Source organism: Herpailurus yagouaroundi, unplaced genomic scaffold (assembly GCF_014898765.1).
Source record: "Herpailurus yagouaroundi ecotype Mexico unplaced genomic scaffold, PumYag 191, whole genome shotgun sequence".
NCBI classification, from domain to species: domain Eukaryota; kingdom Metazoa; phylum Chordata; class Mammalia; order Carnivora; family Felidae; genus Herpailurus; species Herpailurus yagouaroundi.
In genome coordinates, this window is record NW_024412422.1 from 1,299,549 (window position 1) to 1,324,825 (window position 25,277).

A 25,277-nucleotide genomic window follows, 5' to 3' on the forward strand; every position below is an offset into this window, starting at 1 on the left:
AGAAATTAGAAAAGGGACCACAGCCAAAAACAAAAAGAAAGAAAGAAAGAAAAAAAAATGAAAGAAAGAAAAGGCACCACAGTTTGGGAAGAACTAATTTTTGGTCTTCATCAAAGTGAGGCATCAGCAGCCCATACTAACAGCCAATTCTCCTTGTAAATTCTTTCTAGTGATTTCCTTCTTATTGTGTGAGGAGCTTAACCTGTTGGCAGTTGTGAGAAGCAACAGAGAGTGGCTCTGGGGCACTGGGGTCACTTCAGAGGAGGGAAGCCAATTGTTTTCTCAGGGCCCCTCTCTCACGTTTATTCTTTCCAGGGCCTCTGTAGAAGGACTGTGCTGAAGACCATTTCCTACACGTAGCACCATTTATTTAAAACATGCACCACATATACACAAAAAAAAACCAAATGCAAAGGAAAAAGGGGGAAAAAGGCTGCTGAAGACCAGAGTCACTAAGAGTTCAGGCTAAGAATAGACAAGAACTCTGAGAGCTGCTTGGCTATGTGACCTCCTGCAGGGGCCTGGCAATAAGCCCAATCCAGCTTTGTTTTTTCTATGTCTTTACAAAGAACGAGCACTAGCTTGGGAGTCAGGAGACCTGAGTTCTAGGCCTGGTTCTGCCAGTACTTTCTTCTGTGAACTTGAGTGAGTACTTCCCCTTTCTAGGCCTCAGTTTCCCATTTGTAAAATGAAAGACACTAGACTGCAAGATTTTCCAATTCCAATACTGAGAGAACACAAAGGAAAACTAAAAGACTTATCGTAGCTTTGTCATTAAGAACCACACCTATCTGTGCCTCTGTTTTCTCATCTATAAAACAAGGTGATATATTCATTCATTCATTCCTTCAACTAATATTTCTTGAATACCTACTATGTGCTAGGCTTGGTGCTAGGGATACAATGGTGAGCGAAGACAGATATGGTCTATGTTCTTGTGGAACTTCTAGTCTATTGGGGGTAGAGGAGAGGGGGGACTGTAAGCAATCACATAAATGAGGGTGTTATTGATGCCAAGATAAGTATGACAAAGGAAGGATCATACTTGGTTCTTGGTGACCAGGGGATGGAATAGTCACAACCTCCATCAATTTCAAAGTTCTGTGATCTAGTAGGCATCTCTTCTGGGAAGCACAGAGGAACCCTTTGAACAAGTTACATCTCAAAAACCAAAAACAAGACCCCCCAAACTCATATCTCATACCATAGCTATTTTTCAGCTCAATTAACCCAATCAACCGTCTATTGTGTACCTACTACAAGGAATCAACCTCCCAATTCCTGTCTTCCCGGAGTTTACACTAGTGGGCAGAATGGATTCATAAATTGACATAGCTATAAAATGTCTCACATCATTCTCTGATTGCTAATTATGTGCTTTAAATAATAATGTTTCATAAGAGTTAAGAATCAAGTGGGGGGGCGCCTGGGTGGTGCAGTGGGTTAAGCGTCCGACTTCAGCCAGGTCACGATCTCGCGGTCCGTGAGTTCGAGCCCCGCATCAGGCTCTGGGCTGATGGCTCAGAGCCTGGAGCCTGTTTCACATTCTGTGTCTCCCTCTCTCTCTGCCCCTCCCCCGTTCATGCTGTCTCTCTCTGTCCCAAAAATAAATAAACGTTGAAAAAAAAAATTAAAAAAAAAAAAAAGAATCAAGTGGGGATCTGGATGTGCTAGGGGAATCAGACATTTTCTTGGAAGTAAAAATTGAGATATGTGCTGAAGGTTTGCTACATGGTTTCAGATGAACAGAAACAATGATATCAGGGTACAATGGCCTTATCCCCTATGAGTAAGGCAGTATGGTACAGGGTACATACAAGAATGATCTAAAGTGGGAGATTCTTAAATCCCTTTTGGGCAGGAGGGATTCAAGCCTCACTTTTTGTCAAGGGCAAGAGACCTCTTCTGTGACCCACTCTGAACACCATCCCTTGGATTAGGAGGCCTGCTTCTGATGCACATCCTGACTTGGAATGGCTATCTTACTTCTGAGTCTGTTATCTCATTTGTAAAATGAAGGGGTTAGATTATATCTAACACCCCTTACAGTGACCAGAAAGATGATTAAAATCTGATTCTTGTAAGAATTTTTATTATTTCATTTTTAAACTGGTGGTTGCTGCCATGGAATATGAGCTATGGAATTTTGTTTTTTGTTTGTTTGTTTGTTTGTTTCTTGTTTTTAAGCTATGGAATTTTGGACAAGTTATTAAATATCTAAGCCTGACTTACTTTCTTTTTTAAATTAGTTTTTAGAATAAAAAAGTAACACATGCACAGATTTTTAAAAATCAAACATTACAAAAGACTATTATGATGGTTACAGAGTTCTTGTTTGGGGGGTAAAAAAGTTTTGGAAAAGGTAGTGATGGTTGTACAACTTTATGAATGTAATTAATGCCGCTGACTATATGCTTAAAATGGTTTAAATGGAAAATTTTATATTATACATATTTTACCACAATTAAAAAAATTAATAATGTAATACAGCAAAACCACTGAATTAAATAATTTAAATGGATGGGGCACCTGGGTGGCTCAGTCAGTTAAGCATCCAACTTTGGCTTAGGTCATGATCTCATGGCTGGTGAGTTTGAGCCCCGTGTTGGGCTCTATGCTGACAGTTCAGAGCCTGGAGCATGTTTTAGATTCTGTGTGTCTTTCTCTGCCCCTCCCCTGCTCATATTCTCTCCCTCTCAAAAATAAATAAACATTTAAAAAATTAAAAAACAAAACAAAACAGCATCTGACTTCGGCTCAGGTCATGATCCTGCAGTTCATGGGTTTGAGCCCTGCATTGGGATCTTTGCTGACAGCTTAGACCCTGGAGCCTGCTTCAGATTTTGTATCTCCCTGTATCTCTGTGCCTCCTGCTCATCCTCTATCTCTCTCAAAAATAAACACTAAAAAAATTTTTTTAATAAATGAATACAAACGATTTAAATGGGTGAATGATATGATATGTGACTTGTATCTCAGTAAGATTGCTGAAAAAGAAAACTTAAAAGACAATAGTGTGCCAAATTAAATACATAAATAAAAATAAAAATAAAATGTGTATCCACTAAAAAAACACATAAAAAACAAAAAACAAAGAAAAAAAACAAGTGTACCATAAGAGTATATTCTCTAGGGGTGCCTGGGTGGCTCAGTCGGTTAAACATCTGACTCTTGATCTCAGCGCTTGATCTCAGGGTCATGAGTTCAAGCCCCATGTTGGATATACCCAGTGTGGAGCTTTTTCTTAAAAAAAAGAAAATTAACATTGCAAAATTGACTTCTATAGAGTCCAATTTATACTCCTACCAAGAAATCATTCATCCATTTTATTCATTCAACCAATATTTGAGTGCCTACCATGTGCCAGGCACTATTCTAAACCCTGGAAACACAGCAAATGACCAACAACAACATAAAGACAAAATCCATTCCTTAATGGAGCTTACAGTCTTGTAGGGGGAAAGGGAAAACAAAAAAGTAAAATATATAGTATTTCATGTGGAACTAAGTGCTATAGCTAAAATAAAGCAGAGAAAGGAGTGTTGGCCAGGGGTGGGGGCTAGAGATTTGAATAGGATGTTTAGGGGATGAGAATTCTTAAGCCTCAGTTTTCTTATCTGTAAGATGGGACAATAACAGTGCCTATCTCATAGGACTGATTATTGAAAGAATTCTATGAAATTATATGTTGCACATAAAAATGAATATTTCCTAAATGGAAACTATCATTATTATAAACAACCTTATAGCTAGGAAAAACTGTGGCCTAGGGAGGAAAAATTTGCTTAAGGCCCCAAGAAAAACTGTGGTTGGGTAAGAACCAGAACCCAGGCCTCCTGATCGTTCATGCAGCATACTTTCAAATATACCAAGGGACCAAAAGCACTAAGAAGCCATCCTCCCAAGGGCTGTTAATGGGCAACATGGCTTTAAGTTGAAGAGCTCTCTGGGAATGTGATTTTCACATCAACAAGAGGGGAGGGAAGATGTGGGAGTACATTAGGTTCCTCTTCGAGGAGAAGCAGGCCAACTTCACTCTGGCCTAAGGCTGAGCCTGCTGGGGTTTACTCACAAGACGTCAGATCCAGGATGGTGCTCTCAGCCAAAGGCAACAAGCTTTCTGGCTGCTGCTGGCCCATCTGCTCTGATGAGACTCTCCCAAACCCTGATCTCCCATTGGTTTCATTCCAAGGAATCTCCTGGAGGAAAGATAAGCAGCAGTTATTTCACAGCTGTAGAAATAGTAAGTTCTAGAGGGGTATTTGTATCTGTTTGGCTGGGTGAGATTTTCAAGTAGGACAAGCAGTGGTGGTCTCTCAACTCTCTCTGTGCCTTTTTCTCACCCTGTGGCATCTCCTCTAACCACCCATAACCAGTTACCCACTGCTTGCCTGGGCCTTCTGCTTAACCAGAGCCCTCTCTCTGCCTGGGTTCTTTGCTTCAGCCCTATCCTTTCTTCATTGAGTCTCATTCTCTTCACTCATCCTAACCCCTCCTAACCCCTCCTTTAAAAGAAGATGCTCACTAATTTAACAGATTCAGTACAGAGCAGGATTCAGAGAAGTCAGCATTCTGGGCTTGACCTCTATTAATGTGTGTATGAACTTGGGCAAGTATATTATCTTTTTTTGGGCCTCAGTATCTTTATCTATAAAGATGTTGTATGTCATTTCAAATACCATGGAGTAGATTATTCTGCAAAGGGCAGAGACCCTAGTGATCTACCTAAAGACAAAAAAGTACACAGAGAAATGGTGAGGCTAAGAGCAGAAATTTTCAGAGTAAAGATGCCAGGGCCCCTAAAATGCTATTAAAAGGTGTGTTATGATGACCAATATCTGGTGAATGGCATCTAGGATCTGGTCCTGGGTCAGCTATAAGAAGTTCCCACCTAGACAAAAGACCTAGGTTTTAAAGTCTATTCCTGTATTGAGTAGGCCTCAATGCAGGGAAAAATCCAAACTAGCTTTGCACCATACCATGTCCACTCTTGAAAGTGCAAACATAAGAAGTAAAAAGAGCTTTAGCAGGTCACCAACAGTTACTTGAACATCACAGGGCAGGACTAGCTGCAGGTTTCCTCTGCAAGACTAAAAAGAGGAAGGGGGAGAAACACTCAACAAAAGGGATCTTGAACTGAAATTTGAGAAACTGACATAAGAAGATTTCAAAAGATGTTAGAACTATAAGCAAATGTGTCAGTGTTTCCACTTTTGTTTAAACTGTGTCCAGTTACATTAATGGACATTAATGCTGGGGTAATTTTAAAAAAATTTTTTAATGTTTATTTACTTTTGAGAGAGACAGACAGAGTGTGAGCAGGGAAGGGACAGAGAGAGAGGGAGACACATAATCAGAAGCAGGCTCCAGCCTCTGAGCTGTCAGCACAGAGCCCAACACAAGGCTTGAACTCACCAGCCTTCAAGGCTTGAGACATGACCTGAGCCAAAGTCAGGCGCTTAACTGACTGAGCCACCCAGGCGCCCCATCTGCTGGGGTAATTTGAGAAAACTTTAAAATCTTAGTGACTATCACTAATATGTGCTCTCTCTCAAGGTGGTGTCCATAATCTTAACTTTACACACAGAGAAAGGCACAGGGAATGGAGACCTGAGATTCCAAATTCTGAAAGAAACTGTGACCCTCACTACATCATTGTCCCTGCCTGGAAAAACAATCCATACACCCACAACAATGGTGCCCCACAGTTGGGTTGACAACAAAGTCTCACAGGCTGGAGTCTTGCAACACTGTTGGCACATCAGAAGCACTTGCAGATGCTTAGTACTTGGGTTGGTAAATCTACCAAGCCTGCTTAGATCCTATCCTCTCCCTGCTGGAACACTGATCTAGTCAGACCTCCAGAGTCAGCAGCATGTCCTAGCAGAGAAACACTGAAGGAGGGGTGGCACTGTTTTCATGGAGTCTTCAGTGACTTTCCACTGAGCTGTGGGAAAATTTGACAGTTGACTGTGGCTGAATCATAACTCAGAGGTCCTGACCACTCAGATCTTTGAAGATTCCTTTCATTCCTTTCCCAAAAGGGGAACCTGGCACACTCCAATTGGTTAATTCCATTTACCTTCTGTTCCTTGCAACCACATGTAGGTGCAACTGTGTGATCTCAGTGGTGGCAAGAGTATCAGAATAACAGCATCTATAACAGGCTATAACTATAATAGCTTCTATTTCTCTAGTACTTACTGTTCTCAGGCACTTTTTATATATTTTTTTCATTGAAATCCTCATAACCGCTTAGTGGGTTACTCACTATTAGTATCCCTAGTTGACAGATAAGGAAACTGAGGTCCAGAGAGGCTAATCACTTGCCTACTGTTGTACAACTTGGGTGTGAGGTGCTGAGATACTGTAGCATCCTGACTCCCAAAGTCTGTGCTCCTATTATGTTATACTGCGTCCAAACACCAGCACAGTTATTCCGAGCTCAAAAGCACTTCAGATATCATAGATCAACCCCTAGATTTTGCAGCTGAGAAAACAGACCTAGAGGATGATGGGAATTACCTCGTGACAAAGCCAGGATTCGAGGAAGGCTCTTCACTCCAGGGTTCAGGGCTCTCTGTTATATCAGAAGGCCTTGGGTTCTCTGCATCATCTTAAGAATCTGGAGTTCTTTGATATTTTATCACTTATTCTTTAGGGAATGGAACTTAAATTTATATAAACATAAAAATACTTTCATATAGTTTTTCTACCATATAGTGATCCTCTAATTCTTCCTACCCCTTTTTAGAAAGTTTTTTTTTTTTTTTTTTTAACTTGGCTCCTTTTTGCTTTCTCCTTCTTTTTTTAAATCCCAAGAAAGTGAAAGCATTTTCAGATAGGATAAAAAAATCTTTAAAATCTTTAACCAACTTTCCCTTCTTTTACCAAAGTACTTTAAACACTGCTTTTCAGTGATGATTTCTAATTGTCAATCATCCAGTTAGTGTTTTATATCCTCACTCTACCGTCTTCTGCTCCCCCTTCTTAGGAGATGATCAACTTAGGCTTGGTATGTCCCCTCAGCTCCCTGTGTCCATCTCCAGGCCTTACTCTGTTCAGATTCTTCTTGACATCCTGCCTCTTGTCATGGCAATAGTATTCTTACTGCTCCTGAGGCAGCCTCTATACAGTGACATTGGCCCCATTCCTTCCCACCTCCTTCTAAATCTGAACCAACAAATTTTAAAGGAGTGAGAAAGGCCTGGAAACAGTAACATGTGGTGGAAAGTATTTGGTCTTTGTAGCCCAACAAATCCTCACCCCTCTGGGTAAGTTAGTTAGCCATGCCAAGCCCCATATGTCAAGTGGACAGGAGACCCCACTTCAAGGTGATGATGAGAATGGAATCAAATAATGTGTGAAAGGGTTTGTAGGTAGCCCAGCACACAACAGACACTGCCTTCTCCACCTTCTGGCTCCTTCCCTTTTTTTTTTTCACAAAAAAACATTCAAAAGAGCTTCATTTTTTCAAATAGCCAGATTTCATCCTCAATGAACTGTTCTTTCTCCTTCTTGTCATTCCAAGCTTATTGAACATTTATCCTCACAGTTGGCCCTTCCTTCTCCCTATTCAATTCATTTTGGCCACTATATATTGAACTGCTAGGGACAGCTTAGCCCATTTCAGTGCTCTCCCAAACTCTAAATTCAATACACACTTGTGAATTGACCCCTGGAGCATTAACAACTGCTTGGCACTCTGACCTTGAGTGGCCTGCTCATTTCTGCATCTCCTCTGACTTCTGTGAACATTGCTGTCTCAGTCACTTTCAACCTCTCATCTTTCTGCATCCTGTGTCCAGGTGCTCTCTTCCACTCCCATGGATTCAACCCCAACTATTTACTCCAGATCACAGGGTATCTCTTTGGAGGTTCCATAGGTATCTAAATCTCTAAATTCGCTTTTTTTCCCCCCTCATGGCTCTTGTTTCCCAAACGGTTTCACCATCAAACTAATGTTCAAGTGAGAAGCCTGAGTTATCTTGGATGTATTTTCTATCCTCCATATTCTGTATTTGAGTAGTCACAAATCCCTTTTATTCCCACAATATCTCCTAAATTCACCCTCTCTATGTACAGTGCTAAGTTCAGGCCTTTGTCATGCCACAGCTAATGCTCTAAACTGAAAGCCCTTGCTTCCAGTCACCCACCCAGCTCACCCTCTGCTCAGATCTGTGATTTACCTAATTAATAGATCTGAGCATTAATCATCTGCTCTAAAATCTTCCTTAGCACTGACCATAGAAAATCCTGAATATTTATATCTCTAGCTCCCCATTAGAATGGAGGCATCTCTTATTAATATCGTATCCCACTGCCTACTAGAGTCATTAAATATGCATTAAAAAAGCTTATTAAATGAATGAATACAACCCCAGAACAATGCCATGGATAGTAGAGAATATGAAAGAAATATAATATACTCCTTATCATCTAGGAGCCTATATTCTTTTTGGAGAGACAAAATAAACATAAGAAACTACAGTATTAAGCATATAAACTGAGATACAAACTGCAAATGCCAGAGCAGCTCAGAAGAAAAAGGTGGGTGTAAGGTGGAACTTCTGGTGAAGACCTCACACAGGAGGAGAGAGTTCCTGAGGGCCTTAAAGGATGGGTGGGGGTTGCAAAGGGACAGTGGAAGGAGCAGGATGCTCCAGGATGGAAATGGTATGGTAAATAGCACCGACCATTGGATGGACAAAAAGGAGTGTGACCTAATGGGGAGATGGGAGATTATGTTGGGGGACAATGAGACCAACCTGGAGAGATAAGGTGGTCCAGAAAACAGAGACCCTCAAGAGTCAGGAAAAAAGGAGTTTGCCTCGAATAAGAAAGCTGTAACTGTTTTTGAGTGCTCCAATAATGCAAAAGCAACCATACACAAAAGCTATCATAACACAAAAGCTACCTTTTGATACACACACGCATGCTCTTTTAATGCAGCAGAGCTTTGGGATAGATACTATTATCACCATTTTACAGATGAGAAAATGAAGCACAGAGTAGGTAAATAACTTAATTGTGGCCACACCGCTGTGTAATAAGCACTGTTGGCACAGATAAGTAACATAGTTCCTGCTTTCAAAAATATCAAAATCCAAGCAGAGACGGGTACTCAGGTACTCAAATTAGTACCTCATAAATAATTACTTATAAATCAATGTGTTAGGTCTTGTAACAAATACATACATACGATGGGAGTGTTATTTTAGGAAAAATAACCTAAAACAGCTCTATTAGGAGACAAAAGAAATCAGAGAAATGAGCTTCCTAGAGAATACGGTGATCCAGGCCAGCTCCAGCAAAGAAGGTGATGGTGGTGGATAAAGTAAGACTGAAAAAGGGGCAGAATGCAAGACATTTCAAAGGCAGAAAGGATAGTAACAGGTTTAATGTAAGAAAAAAGAATCAGGGGGCACCTGGGTGGCTCAGTCGGTTGGGCAACCGGCTCTTGATTTCAGCTCAGGTCATGATCTCATGGTTGTGGGATCGAGACCCACCCTGGGCTCTGTGCTGAGTGTGGAGCTTGCTTGGAATTCTCTCTCCCTCTGCCTCTCCCCTGCTTTCAGTCTCTTGCTCCCTCAGAATAAATAAATAAACTTTAAAAATGATTTGAAAAAGAAATAAGAATCAGACTTAAGTTTTTTTTCTTTTTTTTTTTTTTTTTTTTTTTTTTTTGGAATATTTTATTTATAAGTAATCTCTACACCCAATGTGGGGGTTGAACTCATAACCCTGAGATCAAGAGGAACGTACTCCATCTACTAAGCCAGCCAGGTGCCCCTACACTGAAGTTTTTCTAAGTCTGGGAAGCTGAAAGAAGGATGTTAGTAACCACAGGGTGCCTGTGGCTCAGTTGGTTAAGTATCTGACTCTTGGTTTGAGCTCAGGTCATGATCTCGTGGTTCACGAGTTTGAGCCCCACATCAGGCTCTGTGCTGAGCTTGCGGAGCCTACTTGGGACTCTCTCTCTCTCCTTCTCTCTGCCCCTCCCCCACTCACTCTCTGTCTCTCTCTAAATAAATTAATTACTAAAAAAGTTTTTTTTAAAAAAAGAAAGGTATCTTCATTTGAAGGCATACTGAGTTGAAGACAAAGTAGGACTGTTCTGCTCTGAGATAATGTAATAGGTCTTACTATAGTTAGATTTAGAAATGTGACTTTTAAAATTGTTTGTACCCAGGCTTGAGTTGTATATAAAGATAGAATTTTTAAACATTGTAATTAACTCTATGCCAGTAGGATGGCCTCTATGTATTTGCTACAGTTTTATTTTCTCCTCACACTCTGCTAGTCTCTATTATCAATGCTGTTTTGCATCACTTTCCACAGAAATGAGGTATGATTATAATAAAATAAAGCTGACATTTAAACATATAAGAACTTATCTATCTGAAACTGATTACACAAACGCTGTTTTTGTTCAACACTTCTCTGGAAATTCTCTGTTCCGGAGTTGCTTTCAGGGTCAGTCTACAATCCAAATTTTATTGACACACTTTGCTAACATCTCAAATTTGATCACCCATTAACTTAGCTCTGAGTTAATTTTTCTTGTTTTTGGTTTTTCAAAAATAAAATCTTCCTTCAACCTCCCCTCCTTGAAACACTAAACAAAACAAAACAAAACAAAACAACCCAAACTAGATTTCTTGAGCATCAGCATTAAGATTATTCCAGAGGTTGTGCCACAGACTCTGTAGGCATGGAAGAGGCTTTCCAAATATCCTGAGGAGTGACAAAATCACTGTGGGGAAGGGTTGCCCTTACTGAGAACTGGGCATTGTATTGCTAATTATTTTACAGATCTGCTTTTCATTTAACCTTTGAAGCAGCCATACACCTAAGTACTATCATCTTATGTGAAAGAATAGGAAAAGAAGGTACAGAAAAGTAACTTGTATTAGTTATAAAACTAATAGATAGCTCTGCCAGGACGTTAAAAACTTATGATTTTGTTACCATACTGTTCTGCTTCCGATAAAATAAGAGCACTGTTGGGGTGCCTGGGTGGCTCAGTCGGTTGAGTGCCAACCTTGACTCAGGTCATGATCTCATAGTTCTTGAGTTCAAGCCCCGCTTGACAGCTCAGAGCCTGGAGCCTGCTTTGGATCCTATGTCTCTGTCTCTCTCTACCTCTCCCCTGCACATGCTCTCTCTCTCTGAAAAATAAACAGTAAAAAAAATTTTTTTAAAGAGTCTTTTTAGAAAAAAAATAAGAGCACTGTTTCCCAATGAATGGTAAAGTTATTTAAAGGATAGCAACACTAATATAATCCCATCTCATGTAGCCATAACTTTAATGTTTATTTATTTATGAGAGAGCAAGAAAGCAGGTGCATGAGTGGGGAGTAGGGGCAGAGAGAGAGAGAGAGAGAGAGAGAGAGAGAGAGAGAGAGAGAATCTCAAGCAGGCTCCACACTGTCAATGCAGAGTCTAACACAGGGCTCCAACTCACGTGCTGTGAGATCATGACCTGAGCTGAAGTCAAGAGTCAGATGCTTAATTGACTGAGCCATACAGGCACCCCTAAACTTTTTCTTCTTCTTCTTTTTTTTTTTTTTTGAGAGAGAGAGTGAGAGACAGTGAGCACACATGTGAGTGGGGAAGGGGCACAGGAAGAGTGAGAGAGAATCTTAACCAGGTTCCATACTCAGCATGGAGCCCTACACAGGGCTCAATCCCACAACCCTGGGATCATGACCTGAGCTGAAATCAAGAGTCAACACTTAACTGACTGAGCCACCCAGGTGCACCGTAACCATAACTTTTAATACTCCTTTAATTTCATTTGTTTTTCCACTGCTTTCTATAACCTATCAATTCATGAAAATATAAACAACCAGCCATGAAAATTTGTCATAGAACTTGAATTAAGTCTACCTTATAGAAATACACATTAGAAATAGAAATGTTTTTAAATCATCAGACCTGACACCCTCTGATTATATTATTACTATATGGCTTAAGTATGTTATAGTCGGGTCAACAAGCAAATACTATTTCCTTGTCGTTATATAATGTGTTCAACTGAAAGCTATTGTGTATTTACCATCAGGGGTTTTATTCATGAGCACTCAGTTGAAAACAGACAGTAAGTTTTACTTATTCCTCTTTAAATTCTACTCATTCACCACTGGAATGCCATACACGTTTATATATAGCAGACGTTTATACTATCTTAAACTGAATTGGAAGCCAGCAGGCTTGAATTATTTAAGAGAAAAACATTTCTACTTGCCCTGCCAACCATGTTGATCAATGCTCACTTAAGTGATGTAATCATCTCCTCTCATTTTGTAAGGTCTACTCTCTCTCTTCAGGTGACTAGGCAGTCTGCAATCTTCCTTCCTTTAATTGGATAATTTTCAGGCTTGTCTGATCCTTCCGGTTTTTACAATTTCACGCAGTCATTTTCTCTTGTGAATATGGTTAATGGTTTCATGGCTAAAATCTCTCTTTAGCACACATCTATCTAGAATTCTCCAGACATCTTTCCATACACTGATGCAGCGCAACGCTTTATCTACTCTGGTGTTCCAGACAGACTGGCTACTCTGCAATGGTCACCATTTTCTGCTTGCAGTCTTGCTTTTTCTTTTTTTGGATTGACCTTCCTGTGTCCTCCACACATCCTTCCGGCTCAGATGTTTGTTCTCCCACCTCTGGACCTGTGTGGCACTTTCAGTAATGTTATCACATAATATTATAAACACAGCTATTGTTTATCAAGCACTGGAGCCTTATGTATATAATACAAACTACCCAGCTTTTCATCCTGCCCCGTTACAGCTCACCTTCCATACCCTATAAAGTCTGTCTCTTAGAGGCCTACCACAGTGCCTGGTACATAGCAGGTGCTCCAGAAATTTCTATACGGCTACTATTATGATGATGAAAACAAGCACCAAAACTTATTCATGTTTCACCCCAGTGCCTAGCACAATGTCTGGCACATTCAACACATGTTTATAAAACTAACCAATGAAGAGAACAAATATTAAGCACCTTTAAGATCCTTGTGAGACAAGCTATACAGCTCTCCATGGACTGCTAAAACTAACTCTTTAAAGTCCAGACAGGAAAAGTACCCAGTTATTAGGTTAACAGAGATGGGGCTGGGGAGCCCAGAAGCACAGCCCCAAAGTCCAGCAGAACACATGATACCAGGTTCAGGAAGCTCTTGTTGGCTAGTAGCTGCAGAGGCTGAGTATGGAAGATGGGCTTCTATGGATTGCTCCAGCACAGGCTAGTATTGGTTTGGCTCCTCAAGTGTAGATGGCATGGTCAGACCAACTCCCTTAATCAGGGAGAAACCTGGGATGGTAAGAAAGGCTCATGGTGATGAAGGGCGCCCTGATTCTTAGCAAACTGAAGCCTTTACCTACAGCACCCACAGAGACCCAAAGATAAGGCTCTGGGGACTTGAGATTTAGCAGTTGGTGGTCAAGGCAGTAGATCATGTTAGAGTCTGGCAAGAACTAGTAGGGCTCAGCAACCAGAGTGAGACTCAAAATCTAGATTCAAGTCTTTGGCAGTGCCAAGTTTAAAAGGGGATGGTGACTGAGATGCCAGAGAAAGACCTGAGTTTAAAGAAAAAAAAAATGTAGTTTCAAGTACTGAGCTGAAGTGCAGGAGGGCTTAATGCCTCAAACAGGTAGACTAGTTATTTAATTTGGGGCATTCATTCAAACAGGGCTAGCAGCAAGGTTGAGTAGGATTTAGATCCTGGGACTAAGGGCAGGACTTGCCAGTGGTAAGGTTCCTGGTGGGGCAAAGAGACTGGTATCTTATAACAGTCCTGCAAGCCCTCCATGATGGATCATTAGCACACATTACAGCCTCTCAGAGCACAAAATCTACTTTGCTTCAGTGTTAGGATTTTGAGATACCAGTATCTAAGATTGCAAATAAAGTACAGAACACAAATGCATTTGGCTTGGCTTCACAAATATCTAATTCTTTCTGTATACTTGGTTCACCCATAGGCTGTGTGTATAGCTGTGTACTTGCTTGGTCTCTTAACCCCCAGATAGTGTTTTTCCACTCTGAGCCCCAACCATTTCCAAGTTGAAATTACTCTTTATGGGGGCGGCTGGGTGGCTCAGTCGGTTAGGCATCCAACTTCGGCTCAAGTCATGATCTTGCGGTTCATGGGTTCGAGCTCCACGTCAGGCTCTACACTGACAGTGCAGAGACTACTTGGAATTCTATCTCTCTCCTTCTCTCTCTGCCCCTCCCCTGATCTCTCTCTCTCTCTCTCTCTCTCAAAATAAGTAAACTAAAAAAATAAAAAAGAAAGAAATTACCTTTAAAACTGCAAGACAGTTGTTTCCTCTGATTCTGTGACCAGAACTCCAGTCACTATTATGTCCTAGAATCTAGGTCCACTCACACTAGCAATAAAAATGGTCCTTTTCCTTTAAAAACAACCAAACCAAATACACTACTACTACTACTACTAATAATAAAATCTTCTCATCACCTGATTCTTCAGTAAAACACACTTGTTGACTTTCTCTTCTTCAGATACCAAGCTGTCTTGTATTATTCTATGGTCTGTGTATGCTTTTTTGGATTTAATATGCCTAAGTTGTTTTGTTTTTGTTCATGTTAAAGCAATATACACAAATCATGGGCCATGTGGTTCAACTACCCATCTGATGACTGCCTTTCTTCTACAATACTCCCACCAAGTGGTCATCTAGACTGTACTTGAACACCCAGAATCACTGAGAACTAATTGTCTGCAGAGGTAGCCTGTTTCATTTTGGATCACCTATTGGAAATAACTGCTTTGGGCTGAAATATGCCTCCCTGAGTTTCTATCCATTGACTCCAGCTCCTCTCCTTAGGGCCAAATGGAACAAATATATATGCATCTATGTGGCCACCTTCAGATAATCTGAATAAAGTGACAATATTCTTTCTGACTTTGCTTTTTTTTTTTTTTTTTGCTAATGTTCCCAGTGCCTTTGACTATCTGTTGTTGTTAAATGTTCTCACCAACATCACTCTTTCTTTTCCGGATGTATTCAAGATGATTTACATGCTTTGCATCTAGCCCAGAGCTAGATAAATTTCAGGTGTGCTCTAGATACTACACCTCTCAATACGCAGCCTAAGGCTTTAACAGCTTTTGTGGCAGCCACATTGTTGGATCACATTGAGCCTATAGACAACTGAGTATCTCTAAATGCCACATGTTTTGCTGCTAAGCCTACTGCATGTTTATGCAATTGTTTCGGGGTGGGGGGGAAGGAGGTAGAAAAGGTTTATTTATCACATGGATACTTCATGAAATTTGGGTCCCAAAAAGTCAACTTGGGATTTTGCCTTCCTAATGATACACAAGTCTGTGCTTAGTTTGCTAGCCTAAATGATTAACAAACTAGTGATGGTTCATGTACTGGATTTCAGCTTAGGCTAGTCAGCGTTGCTTTATTTCATGACCTCAAAGCACAGCCTTCCTCAAAAATTACTCATCATTAAAATGTTTACTATTCATCACCAGAAGAACTGGTGGAAAGAGTAGAAATGATTCAGTGCAAAGGCATTATCACCACTGGAAAAACACCTCAAGGACAAGTATCCAGCACATTAAGGATAGTATATTTATGATTTCCCATGGGAATATTATATTCAACCCCTTCTCCTTTATTAAAAATAATTATCTTAAAAATTATCTTACAGAGATAACACTGTGTAGATTTTCTTCCTTTTTTTTCTTTTTTTTTAAAGTAGGCTTCATGCCCAGTGTGGAGGCCAACGCAGGGCTTGGCTTCACAACCCTAAGATCAAAACCTGAGCTGAGATTGTGAGTTGGATGCTTAACCAGTTGAGCTACCCAGGTGCTCCTGTATAGATTTTTAAAGATTTTTCAACTTAGCTTATTTGTTTCAAATCAAAGGAAGTGGAATGGATGTTATCCTCATTTTTTTTTAAGTTTACTTATTTTGAGAGAGACAGAGCAGCATGAGCAGGGGATGGACAGAAAGGGAGAAAGAATCCCAAGCAGGCTCCACGCTGTCAGCACACAGAGCTTGATGCGGTCAATCTCACAAACCATGAGATCATGACCTGAGCCAAAATCAAGAGTTGGACACTTAGCCAACTGAGCCACCCAGGCACCCCTTGTTATTCTCATTTATAAGTAAAGAAACTAAAGCCCAGAAAGGGCATGATTTGTCTATGGTTACATAGCCAAAAAAAAGTATAGAACCAGGGTTGAACCCCAAGTCCTTGGGTTGTCCAAGGGTTGTCCAAGTCCAGTGCAGCCCCCACTGTACCCATGGCACTCCAATATAAATGTGGCCCAGTCCTGGCCTTAAGGTGCTAATATCCAAGGAGTTCTCCTCCAGGTGTTAGACAACATGTGCTCTACTTGTCCTCACCATTCTCATAAAAAGAGGGGAGGGGAGCCTCAATGAAAGCAGTTATTACAATACTTAACAGATGCCAAGCTCTAGCAATAATGAAATCATAGAATTTCTGAGAATTAGTCCACTACCTTTAAATTAACAGATTAGGAAGTGCTATCGAGTAATTCACCTAAAGCTGCAATTATAGCAAAACCAGGATTAGAACCTATTTATATACCCAGTTCAATGTTCTTTCTGTTACACTGTACTGTTTCTCAAAATACAAGTAGGCAGCTGTCTGTTACCTATAGCTAGGACTTTCTGAAAATGGGATCTGAAACATATTATCTATAATTCAAGAATGTTATGGACAAGGATCCCACCAAACTCTCAGTACAAAGAAATATGAACCAGGAGGCTAATTAGAGAGTGATGAACTATGACATACTGAACCAGCAACTTCCCATAAACAGAACATTGCTATATGAAGTAGCCCCCAAGGATGGGCTCCCTCCCCCAATATCTACTGTTGTTGCCACTCAGGATTTGGACTACTTGTATCCTAGATGATCAGGGGGCAAAGGCTGAGAGTCTTAATGAAAGAAGAGGATTATGAATCTGCTACAGCCAATTGTGGTCTTTTCAAAAAGCAGACTAAATAAGTAGGTACTGAGTTTATATATGTAAAAAGGACTCATCAAGTGAATATAAACATTTATAAATACTGATATGGTGTTCAATTTGGTTCAACAATCATTTATTGAGCTCCAGTTACATGTGAAGCTCTGTAGATTCAAAGAAATGTCATACCTCTATCCTCAAGAAAGTTAACAGATTGAATATTATGGCAACACAGAAATGGGAACTTAGGTAAGCCTGAAGGAGCCAGCAAAGGCTTTACTGAAGAGATACTTGAATCTTAAGGTTTGGGTAAGAACCATACAAGTGAAGAAGGAGCTGAACAAAGACAGAGGCATGAAATGATACGGAATATACAACTAGAAGCAGTTTGACAATGCTGGAATCCAAAATGTAGGGTAGGGAAGAGTGACAGCGTGAAATGAGGTCAAATCACGGGCTTTATTCCATGCTCTCTTGGACTTCAGACTAAACTAATGGAGTGCTCTTGAAAAACAGATCACTGGGAATCAAGGCCAAGGGGGAAATTGAAGTTGAGAGGCAGAAAGACTGATTATGAGTTGGGTGAAGTAATTTAGGAAATGATAAAAGCCTGTACAAGGAATGTATAAGTAGCAATAGGAATGGAAAAGATGCATCAGATAGGCCGGATTCCAGAAAAAAATTGAGGCCATTGAATGACGTTATCTGAAGGATGTGGTTTCCTGATCTAAATATTTCTTTCAAGGCCTCTCCTGATACTTCCACCATCAGAGTTTCCTTCTACAGAGTTTGAAGAGTCCCTTACTAAAATGGAGTTGATCAGAGCATTTTAGTGTTGGTCAACTAACATTAAAGTGGATTATGCAAATTTAATATGAGTGAAGAAGGCCTTGCAGGGAAGAACTTGGCTAGTCAAGAGAGGAGAAGCAAGTAAAACAAAGGATAAAGCAAAACAAAAGAGAAAACGTTCAGGCCACTAAAGGCAGACAAAGAAACTTATTAAATCACCATTTTGGCTGAGCTGGCTCTGCTCTGCTACAAAATCCATTTTCAGTTAGCTTGGATATACTATTCCAAAACTCTTCCATGTGAGACACTTAAGTCTACACAAGGATAATAATAATAATAATGATAAAATGAACCCTAGCAAACAAAGAACTGTGACTTAAGAGCTGAAGGAACACCATGCAGAGACAATGTAACACAGAAACTGGGCCTTTAGAAAGTAACTTAGAAATCAAGTCACCTCGAGGAGCCTTGGTGGCTCAGTCAGTTGAGTGTCCAACTCTTAATATAGGCTCAGGTCACAGTCCCAGAGTCGTGGGATTGAGCCCTGTGTTGGGCTCTGTGCTGAGCCTAGAGCCTGCCTGGGATTCTCTTTCTCTCTCCCTCTACCCCCTCTCTCTTGCTCTCTCTAAAATAAAAATAAATAAAATATTTAAAAAAAAAGAAATCGGGTCACCTCAGATATTTTTTCCCCCATGACTACAAGTGAAATATCTCCTGTATTTTCATTTCTACTAAGTGTCATGTTTAATTTGGAAATCTGACAAATACCAAGAACACTTGCCCCATAGTTCACAGTATTACTGGGAGGAGGAAATGGGACAAAAAGAGGCAAAAGCTTGTGTGTGCTGTAAAGTACTAAATGATGGCATCATCAGGCCTCTGGCTCACAGGAGAAAAGAGGACAGGTGGGATCTCCATGTCATGGCCTTTGCAAGGATTGCTCACCAATGATTATCATAAAATTTTAGTCCTTCAAATGTTGATGAGCAGAGGCCACACTACCTTCAACACTTTCCTTAAGAATTAAAATTAATTGGGGGTGCCTGGATGGTTCAGTCAGTTGAGTGGTTGAGCACCCAACTCTTGATTTTGGCTCAGGTCATGGTCTCATGGTTGGGAGATCGAGCCTGGCATGGGAGTGGGGAGACTTAAGATTCTCTCTCTCTCTCTCTCTCTTTCTTCCTCTTTGTCTCTTTCTCTCTCTCCCTTTGTCTCTTCCCTGCTCATCCTCTGTCTAAAATTAAAAAAAAAAAAAAAGAATTAAAATTAACGCACATTGTAAATTTAAAATTAACACCTAAAAACAGACACTAATACATTTTTAACAAATGTGCTCTTTCCATAAAACCAGCCTCTATAATGAACTTTTTCTGTCACAAATAAGCATGTAAATATTAGGATCATATTTTATTAGAATTAGGAAAGGCTTAGTTCATCTCTGTAAACTGTCTTCCCAGCCTCTTCCCCTCCCCTACCTTTCTTATAACAGGGAAACTGAGGTAAAGGTTGAACCCAAACTAACCTGTAGATTTCCTGACCCCGGTCTAAGGCTCTCTTTTCTATAAAATAATTTTTAATAAAATATTTCAAATATAAGGAGAAGCGTAATAACGAATACCCAGATTTTTAAAATGTTAATATCATATGCCACCAATCTTTTTTTTTTTTTTTTTGGACAGGAAATGGCGCTTTAATGCTTCAAATATTTTTTAAAACATATTTAATTTAAAATTAAATATTATATATCAGCAGATAATGCCCATTCCTCTATCCCATTCCCTTACCTCCTTCTCCAGAGATAACCACCATATTGAGGTTGTGGCATATTCCATTCTTCCTGTTCAAGTTTGTATAAACTCAAATGCTTATATATCCATAAACCACACCATGTTGCCACAAAAAGAGATGGTCTTCAAAACAGGGAGGAGTCCCTCACTCTAGTACACTTGCATGTAGTTAAAACCTTTGGGACTTGGCTAGGTATTTCAGAAAGAAACTAGGGCAGAGCTTAAAGTCTTTTTTAATGATTACCACAGAAGGATCTAGTGAAGTATCTTACTATTTAAAGTGAAAAATAAATTAGGCAAATATAAAAATTTAAATATGATATTTTTTTATCCTTCTCAAGTTAGCATTTTGTATTTGTGAAATCCTGGTTTATAATGACCTAGTGTGAATGACCTGTCACTGAACAATAGGGAAAGATGGATTAAGCAATTTAACTAATAATAATAGTTTCTACTTCTGCTTCAAGGTCCAGCTCAAATGTCACCACCTTAATGAATCTGTCCTTGATCCCATCAGAATTAATTCCTTCACCAGTCATTTATTGAGTGCCAGAGCCCTGTAGACACAAAAGTAGATCAGACCCAGTTCCTGCTTAGAGCTCAGAAATAATCACACAATAGTTTTTGATAAATGCTCTAAGAGAGATATCCATAAAAGGTTAGCAAAGCCTATACCTTTCCTAGAGCAACTGGAGAAGACACTACAGACGAGGCAATATTTGAGCTGCATCTTACAGGGTGAGCAGGAATTCACAAACTCTATCTTCTGATAAAATGTCATTCCAGGGGCGCCGTCGGTTAAGCGTCCGACTTCAGCCAGGTCACGATCTCGCGGTCCACGAGTTCGAGCCCCGCGTCGGGCTCTGGGCTGATGGCTCGGAGCCTGGAGCCTGTTTCCGATTCTGTGTCTCCCTCTCTCTCTGCCCCTCCCCCGTTCATGCTCTGTCTCTCTCTGTCCCAAAAATAAATAAAAACGTTGAAAAAAAAAATTTAAAAAAAAAAAAAATGTCATTCCAGGTAGGGAGACACTGAATGTGAAGGTAAAAAGGATGATAAGATATTAGTTTTAGAAAGACAACTAGGGATAGACATCAGGGGTAGAAGGATAAGTTAGAAGACTAGCAACAAGTCAAGCAAAAGCTGACATGATTATAGGCATGGGGTGGGAGGGGGAAGGATTTTATCAAAATTTAGGAGATAAATTTAGCAGAATTTGATGTTTGGTTGTGCGGGAGAAAGAAAGAACATGGAGGAGTTGGGGATGACTCCCAAAGGCTTGGCAAAATGAGTGGGCAGTGAGGCCATTAACTAAAATAAGAAATACCATACCAAAGATAAGAACAGGCCTGAGAAGTGGTGTGTGTGTGTGTGTGTGTGAGGTTTCTTCTGAGGCATTTTGAGTCGGTAATGAGGTCTCTTCCGTTCGGCCTTAAACAATGTCCCTTTCTAGGCCAGAAATCACCCCTTCCTCTTAACTCCACAGCATACTTTCTATCTTTTTCACAACAAATTATTTAAATCTGCTGTTATCTCAGTATTCACAAAATTGTCCCTACCTTAAACCATGAAGAAAAAGTACTAGTCTTGTTCTCTGTGCATTGTCCTTATCTCAGAGCCTTATATACAAAAAAAAACCTTCAACCAAAGTTTGCATTCTTGAAAAGGGAGCTCCATCAGATACTAGGAAGTGTCAGTTAACATTTATCAAAACAATGGCCACAACTTGTGTGTTAGCGACTTCTATAAAATATCTAAAGCATTTGGTCTACAGCCCCTACTTTTAGCTCCTTTTGTGCTTATCTTATCTTACTTTTAAACAACCCTGCAAGGTAGGTGTTTTCCTATTTTACAGATAAAGCAACAGCAGGCCAGAATGTTTGAATAACTTTCAGGTTTGCAAGGTTCACAAGGTTTGCAAGTTGCTTAACCACGATTGGGCCGACTTGCTTCACCACCAGAGCTGAGCTGCTCTGTCCTAATTCTCACTTGGGCTGAAAAGTGGACTTTCTTTGGCTCCTGAGGGGTAGCACTCTCCGGATCGGGAACTGTGAGACGGGCCTCACCCCTATCCTCTCAGGCAAAAGTGCCCCCTCCCAGGAAAAGTGCCCCTGCGGGCGCAACCAGTGCACACGGCAGAGCTCAGAGGGGGCCCAAGGGTCCCGCGGATGAGCCGCCGCCCAGGGACCCAGCATTTTGCAGTATTCACGCCAGGAAAGCGCACAGGATCGCTCGACCCTTCGCTCAAGCTATGAGCGCTGCCGGGGCTCTGACCCCGAAGCTCGGGTGGGCGCGCGCGGCCGTGGCTCCCAGCCTGGCTCCTCGTGGGGGCTAGAAGTCCTCACAAATACGAGACACTGGAAGACGGGAGTGCAGCCACTGCCTTTGGGACACTGAAACTCGTCCCATACCTTCCTCCGCAGTCCCGTGCGGCGGGCCGGCCCGGCTTGCTGTCTGCATTCAGCGGACCGGAGAACGAGTTCCGGGCGGGGAGAAGCCCTGCCCACCGGCTGCGGTGGGAACCGGTCCCGCGAGTGTCCGCCAGGCATTTCCCTCAGACCGCGCTTTGCCTCCGAGAGGCCGCGCCGGGCCTCCCTCATCGCCTCTCGGGTTCTCGGTCCCGCCCCACACCTCTGGGTAGGAACCGGACAGCGAGAGAGTGTGAGAGGGCAACACAACGGTCCTGCAGGGGAGGAAGCAGCGACAGCTAGCTGCACGCTGACGAGGCGCGAGGGCTTGGGGAGGTCAGCCCGTGGAATGGGCGTGTCCTGGCGCGTGCGGGAGGAGGTGCGAGGGGCAAGGGGCAGTCCCACCCGCGACGCCCTGGAACGCTGATTGGCTGCGCGCCGTGGAGGCGCGAGGAGGAGGCGTGTCCTCATGTGAGCCCTGCAGGGGCCCAAGGTGAGGGTGTAGAGGGGAGAGCGCTTGCGCGAACCTGGTTGTAGGCCCCTCCTCTTCTTTCTGGGGGCAAAGGGTAGGCGGTTTTAGTCTGGACTTAGGCGCTTGCAGACTCCGGCCATGGAGGGGCCTGAATGGGAGTCGCTGGAGCAGTGCTTGGAGAAGCACCTGCCACCCGCAGACTTGAGGGAGGTGAAACGCATTCTCTATGGCAAGGAAACCAGGTCTGGGGCCTAGAGGCTGGGGTGGGGAGACCTTGGGGCCAGCGAGTGTGGGTCTGGGGAACCAGGGAGAGTGCTTCAGGATCTGAAGGACTCTTGAGGGGGCAATGAAGATCTGAGTTGGTGAGCAGAGACCTTAGGAAGTCTAGATGTGACATCTCTGGGCCTCTCAGGGGTTGCACAACCCCCAAGTGACCTTTACAAGCCATTTCTCTCCTTGTTGCCCAGCACCCAGAAGGGAAAAGAACCTGGGAGGGAAAAGTCAGATTTTTATTCTCTGTAGCTTTCTCTGTGGTTACCTGGCTCTCCTTCCCTACTTCCAGTGACCAGCTTCCTCCCAAGAGCTAGGGTTGTACCCTGGGTGTCTGTCTGGGTCAGTGCCTCCAGCCAGACCCCCCAGTAGGTCAGCTGATTGTCCAGTCCCAGCCCTTCCTGCAGTGACTGGGCCTTTGGCAGATCCTTGGAGGTAGAGGCCAGCTGAATCTAATTGGAGAAGGAACTGTTCCCACTGGCAAGCCACAGGAGTTAGTTACCACACTCAGCGCAAATGTTTTCCCATTCCCAGCCAGTTGTGTGCATCACTAGGACCTTCTGAGGTTAGTGCACTGCTGGACACTGTGTATACAAAGCTGGAAGATGCTTTCCCTTTCACTGTTGTTTCTCTTTGGTCCACTTTACTCAAAACAACCAGAAAATGTGCATCATATCTTGTTGGCTCCTTTGCTTAAAACTCTGTAAGGGTTTCCCATGGCTCTTAGAATGAAATCTAAACTTTGATCCCATACAGCTCCTGAGTTAATGTCCTTCCACTTTCTAGCCCATTGGTGGGCTCTCTGCCCCCACCCAGCCAGACCATATGCTTCCTGACCTTGTGGCAGTGACCTTGAGGCAGGAACCTGATAGACTCACCTGAAACTCAAGGATGTTGATTGGATCAGTGGTTCCCAGCCACTGGCTCCAATGGAGTTCTGGCGGGGGGGGGGGGGGGGGGCGGGGCGATGGGAGGGAATGGGGGAGGGCAGATCTCACATCTAAGAGTGCTAGTGGATGGTAAAGGTAGAACAACTGCCTTTGGGGGTAGGAGTGGTAGAGAACTCGGTCAAAAAGGACTCTTCCTACCCAAAGGGGGATACCTAGGACTGGGTGAACTTCAGGGTCCCTCCTGAAATCTGAAATCGTGCTGGACTACTACTTTCCTGTCACACCTGTCAAAGTGTGAAGCCTCTTAGAGTTAAGGCTCCCAGAGGTATCTTAATCAAGGGTCTCAGGATGGGAATAGGTTTGTTTTAAGGATGAGGTGGGCATGTTCTTCTAGGAAAAGAAATGGAGAGAGCTTGTGGTGTCAGGGAGAGGTAAAGCACAAGAATCTTAGGAAAAGAGAAATAAGTGTCTCTTATAGGTGACTGGCTGGAGCACATTCTAGAGATTGGGATAAGGACTACCTTGAAAGAGGCATTTTCTTTTAAAAAAATTTTTTTTTCAACGTTTATTTATTTTTGGGACAGAGAGAGACAGAGCATGAACGGGGGAGGGGCAGAGAGAGAGGGAGACACAGAATCGGAAACAGGCTCCAGGCTCTGAGCCATCAGCCCAGAGCCTGACGCGGGGCTCGAACTCACGGACCTCAAGATCATGACCTGGCTGAAGTCGGACGCTTAACCGACTGCGCCACCCAGGCGCCCCGAAAGAGGCATTTTCTATGGGGAGGGATTATAATGGTAGCCGACGTCTATTGCCCAACAACAGCTAGGCCTCATCCTGGGACTTGGCTTGCAGTAACTGTTCACGAAGTGTTCTATTCCACTCAGCACTGAGCCCTTCCAGGCTTTGCCCCTAGGGTATAAACCTTTGTACTTGCTCAGTCCTTGCAGGTGGGTGGGATTTGGCTATGCACAGGATTGCGAACTAAAGATAGAAAATTATTAGTCATTTAAAAACTCTTCTTCCACTTAAACCCCTGCTCACTCCTCATAACCTGATTTGTTTCTGGTCACCTCTGTGAAGGCCTGGGTGGAGCCTGAGTCTTCAGCCCCTCCTCTGGACTTCCAACTGTGTTCCACACCTCACCTTCTCTCCCAGTTACTTGCTGTGTCAAACACAGAGATGATGCTTAGTGAATGTTTGCTAAGTGAATGGGCTTTTGCCTAGGCTAGCCAGATGAAATCCCCAAAGAACATGGACTCTCAATTTCAAGACAGCCAGAACCAAGAAGCATTTATTCATGTAACAAACATTTATTGTGTGTGGTTTTTTGTCTTGGGCACTAGGAGTACAAGGATAAGTAAGCCATGGTTCCCGTCCTAGAGGGGCTTTCTGTCTTTTGATGGTTGCCCTACATTGTGAGAGAAAGATGCAAGCTGAGCTGAAGAGAGTGTACGTGTATAGGGTTGGAGGAGGGTTAGGAAGCCTTCTCAGGGGCACCATGCTTGCACTGTATCCTGAAGGAGATGGAGAAATTGGTTTGGAGACAGGAAGGGCTCAGGTACCCTTTGTCAAGGCCCAGACACCAGGGAACATGCTCATTTAGGGATTACAGGTGTAGAATGTTGTGAGGAGAAGGCAAAAGTGACCATGGTGGACCCAGGGGCTCTGTA

At 42.3% G+C, this 25,277-nt stretch overlaps 1 protein-coding gene and 1 long non-coding RNA gene across 4 annotated transcripts in view; one reads left to right on the forward strand and one right to left on the reverse strand.

Moving 5' to 3' along the window:
- The window catches only part of LOC121010151 (uncharacterized), a 54,091-nt gene extending 31,788 nt beyond the window's left edge, over positions 1-22,303 (reverse strand). For both annotated transcript variants that reach the window (XR_005781023.1, XR_005781022.1), the window contains exons 1-2: positions 21,976-22,303; positions 4,073-4,199 (exon numbers count right to left, since the gene is read on the reverse strand). This is a non-coding gene — a long non-coding RNA (uncharacterized LOC121010151). The remainder of the gene's footprint in view (positions 1-4,072; positions 4,200-21,975) is intronic.
- Positions 22,304-22,536: 233 nt separating this feature from the next.
- The window catches only part of UPB1 (beta-ureidopropionase 1), a 29,022-nt gene continuing 26,281 nt past the window's right edge, over positions 22,537-25,277 (forward strand). The window contains exon 1 of one of the 2 annotated variants that reach the window (XM_040443551.1): positions 22,537-22,686. In XM_040443551.1, the coding sequence (XP_040299485.1) occupies positions 22,583-22,686 (104 nt within the window). In that variant the 5' untranslated portion in view covers positions 22,537-22,582. The remainder of the gene's footprint in view (positions 22,687-25,277) is intronic. The other variant, XM_040443552.1, reaches the window with a different exon arrangement.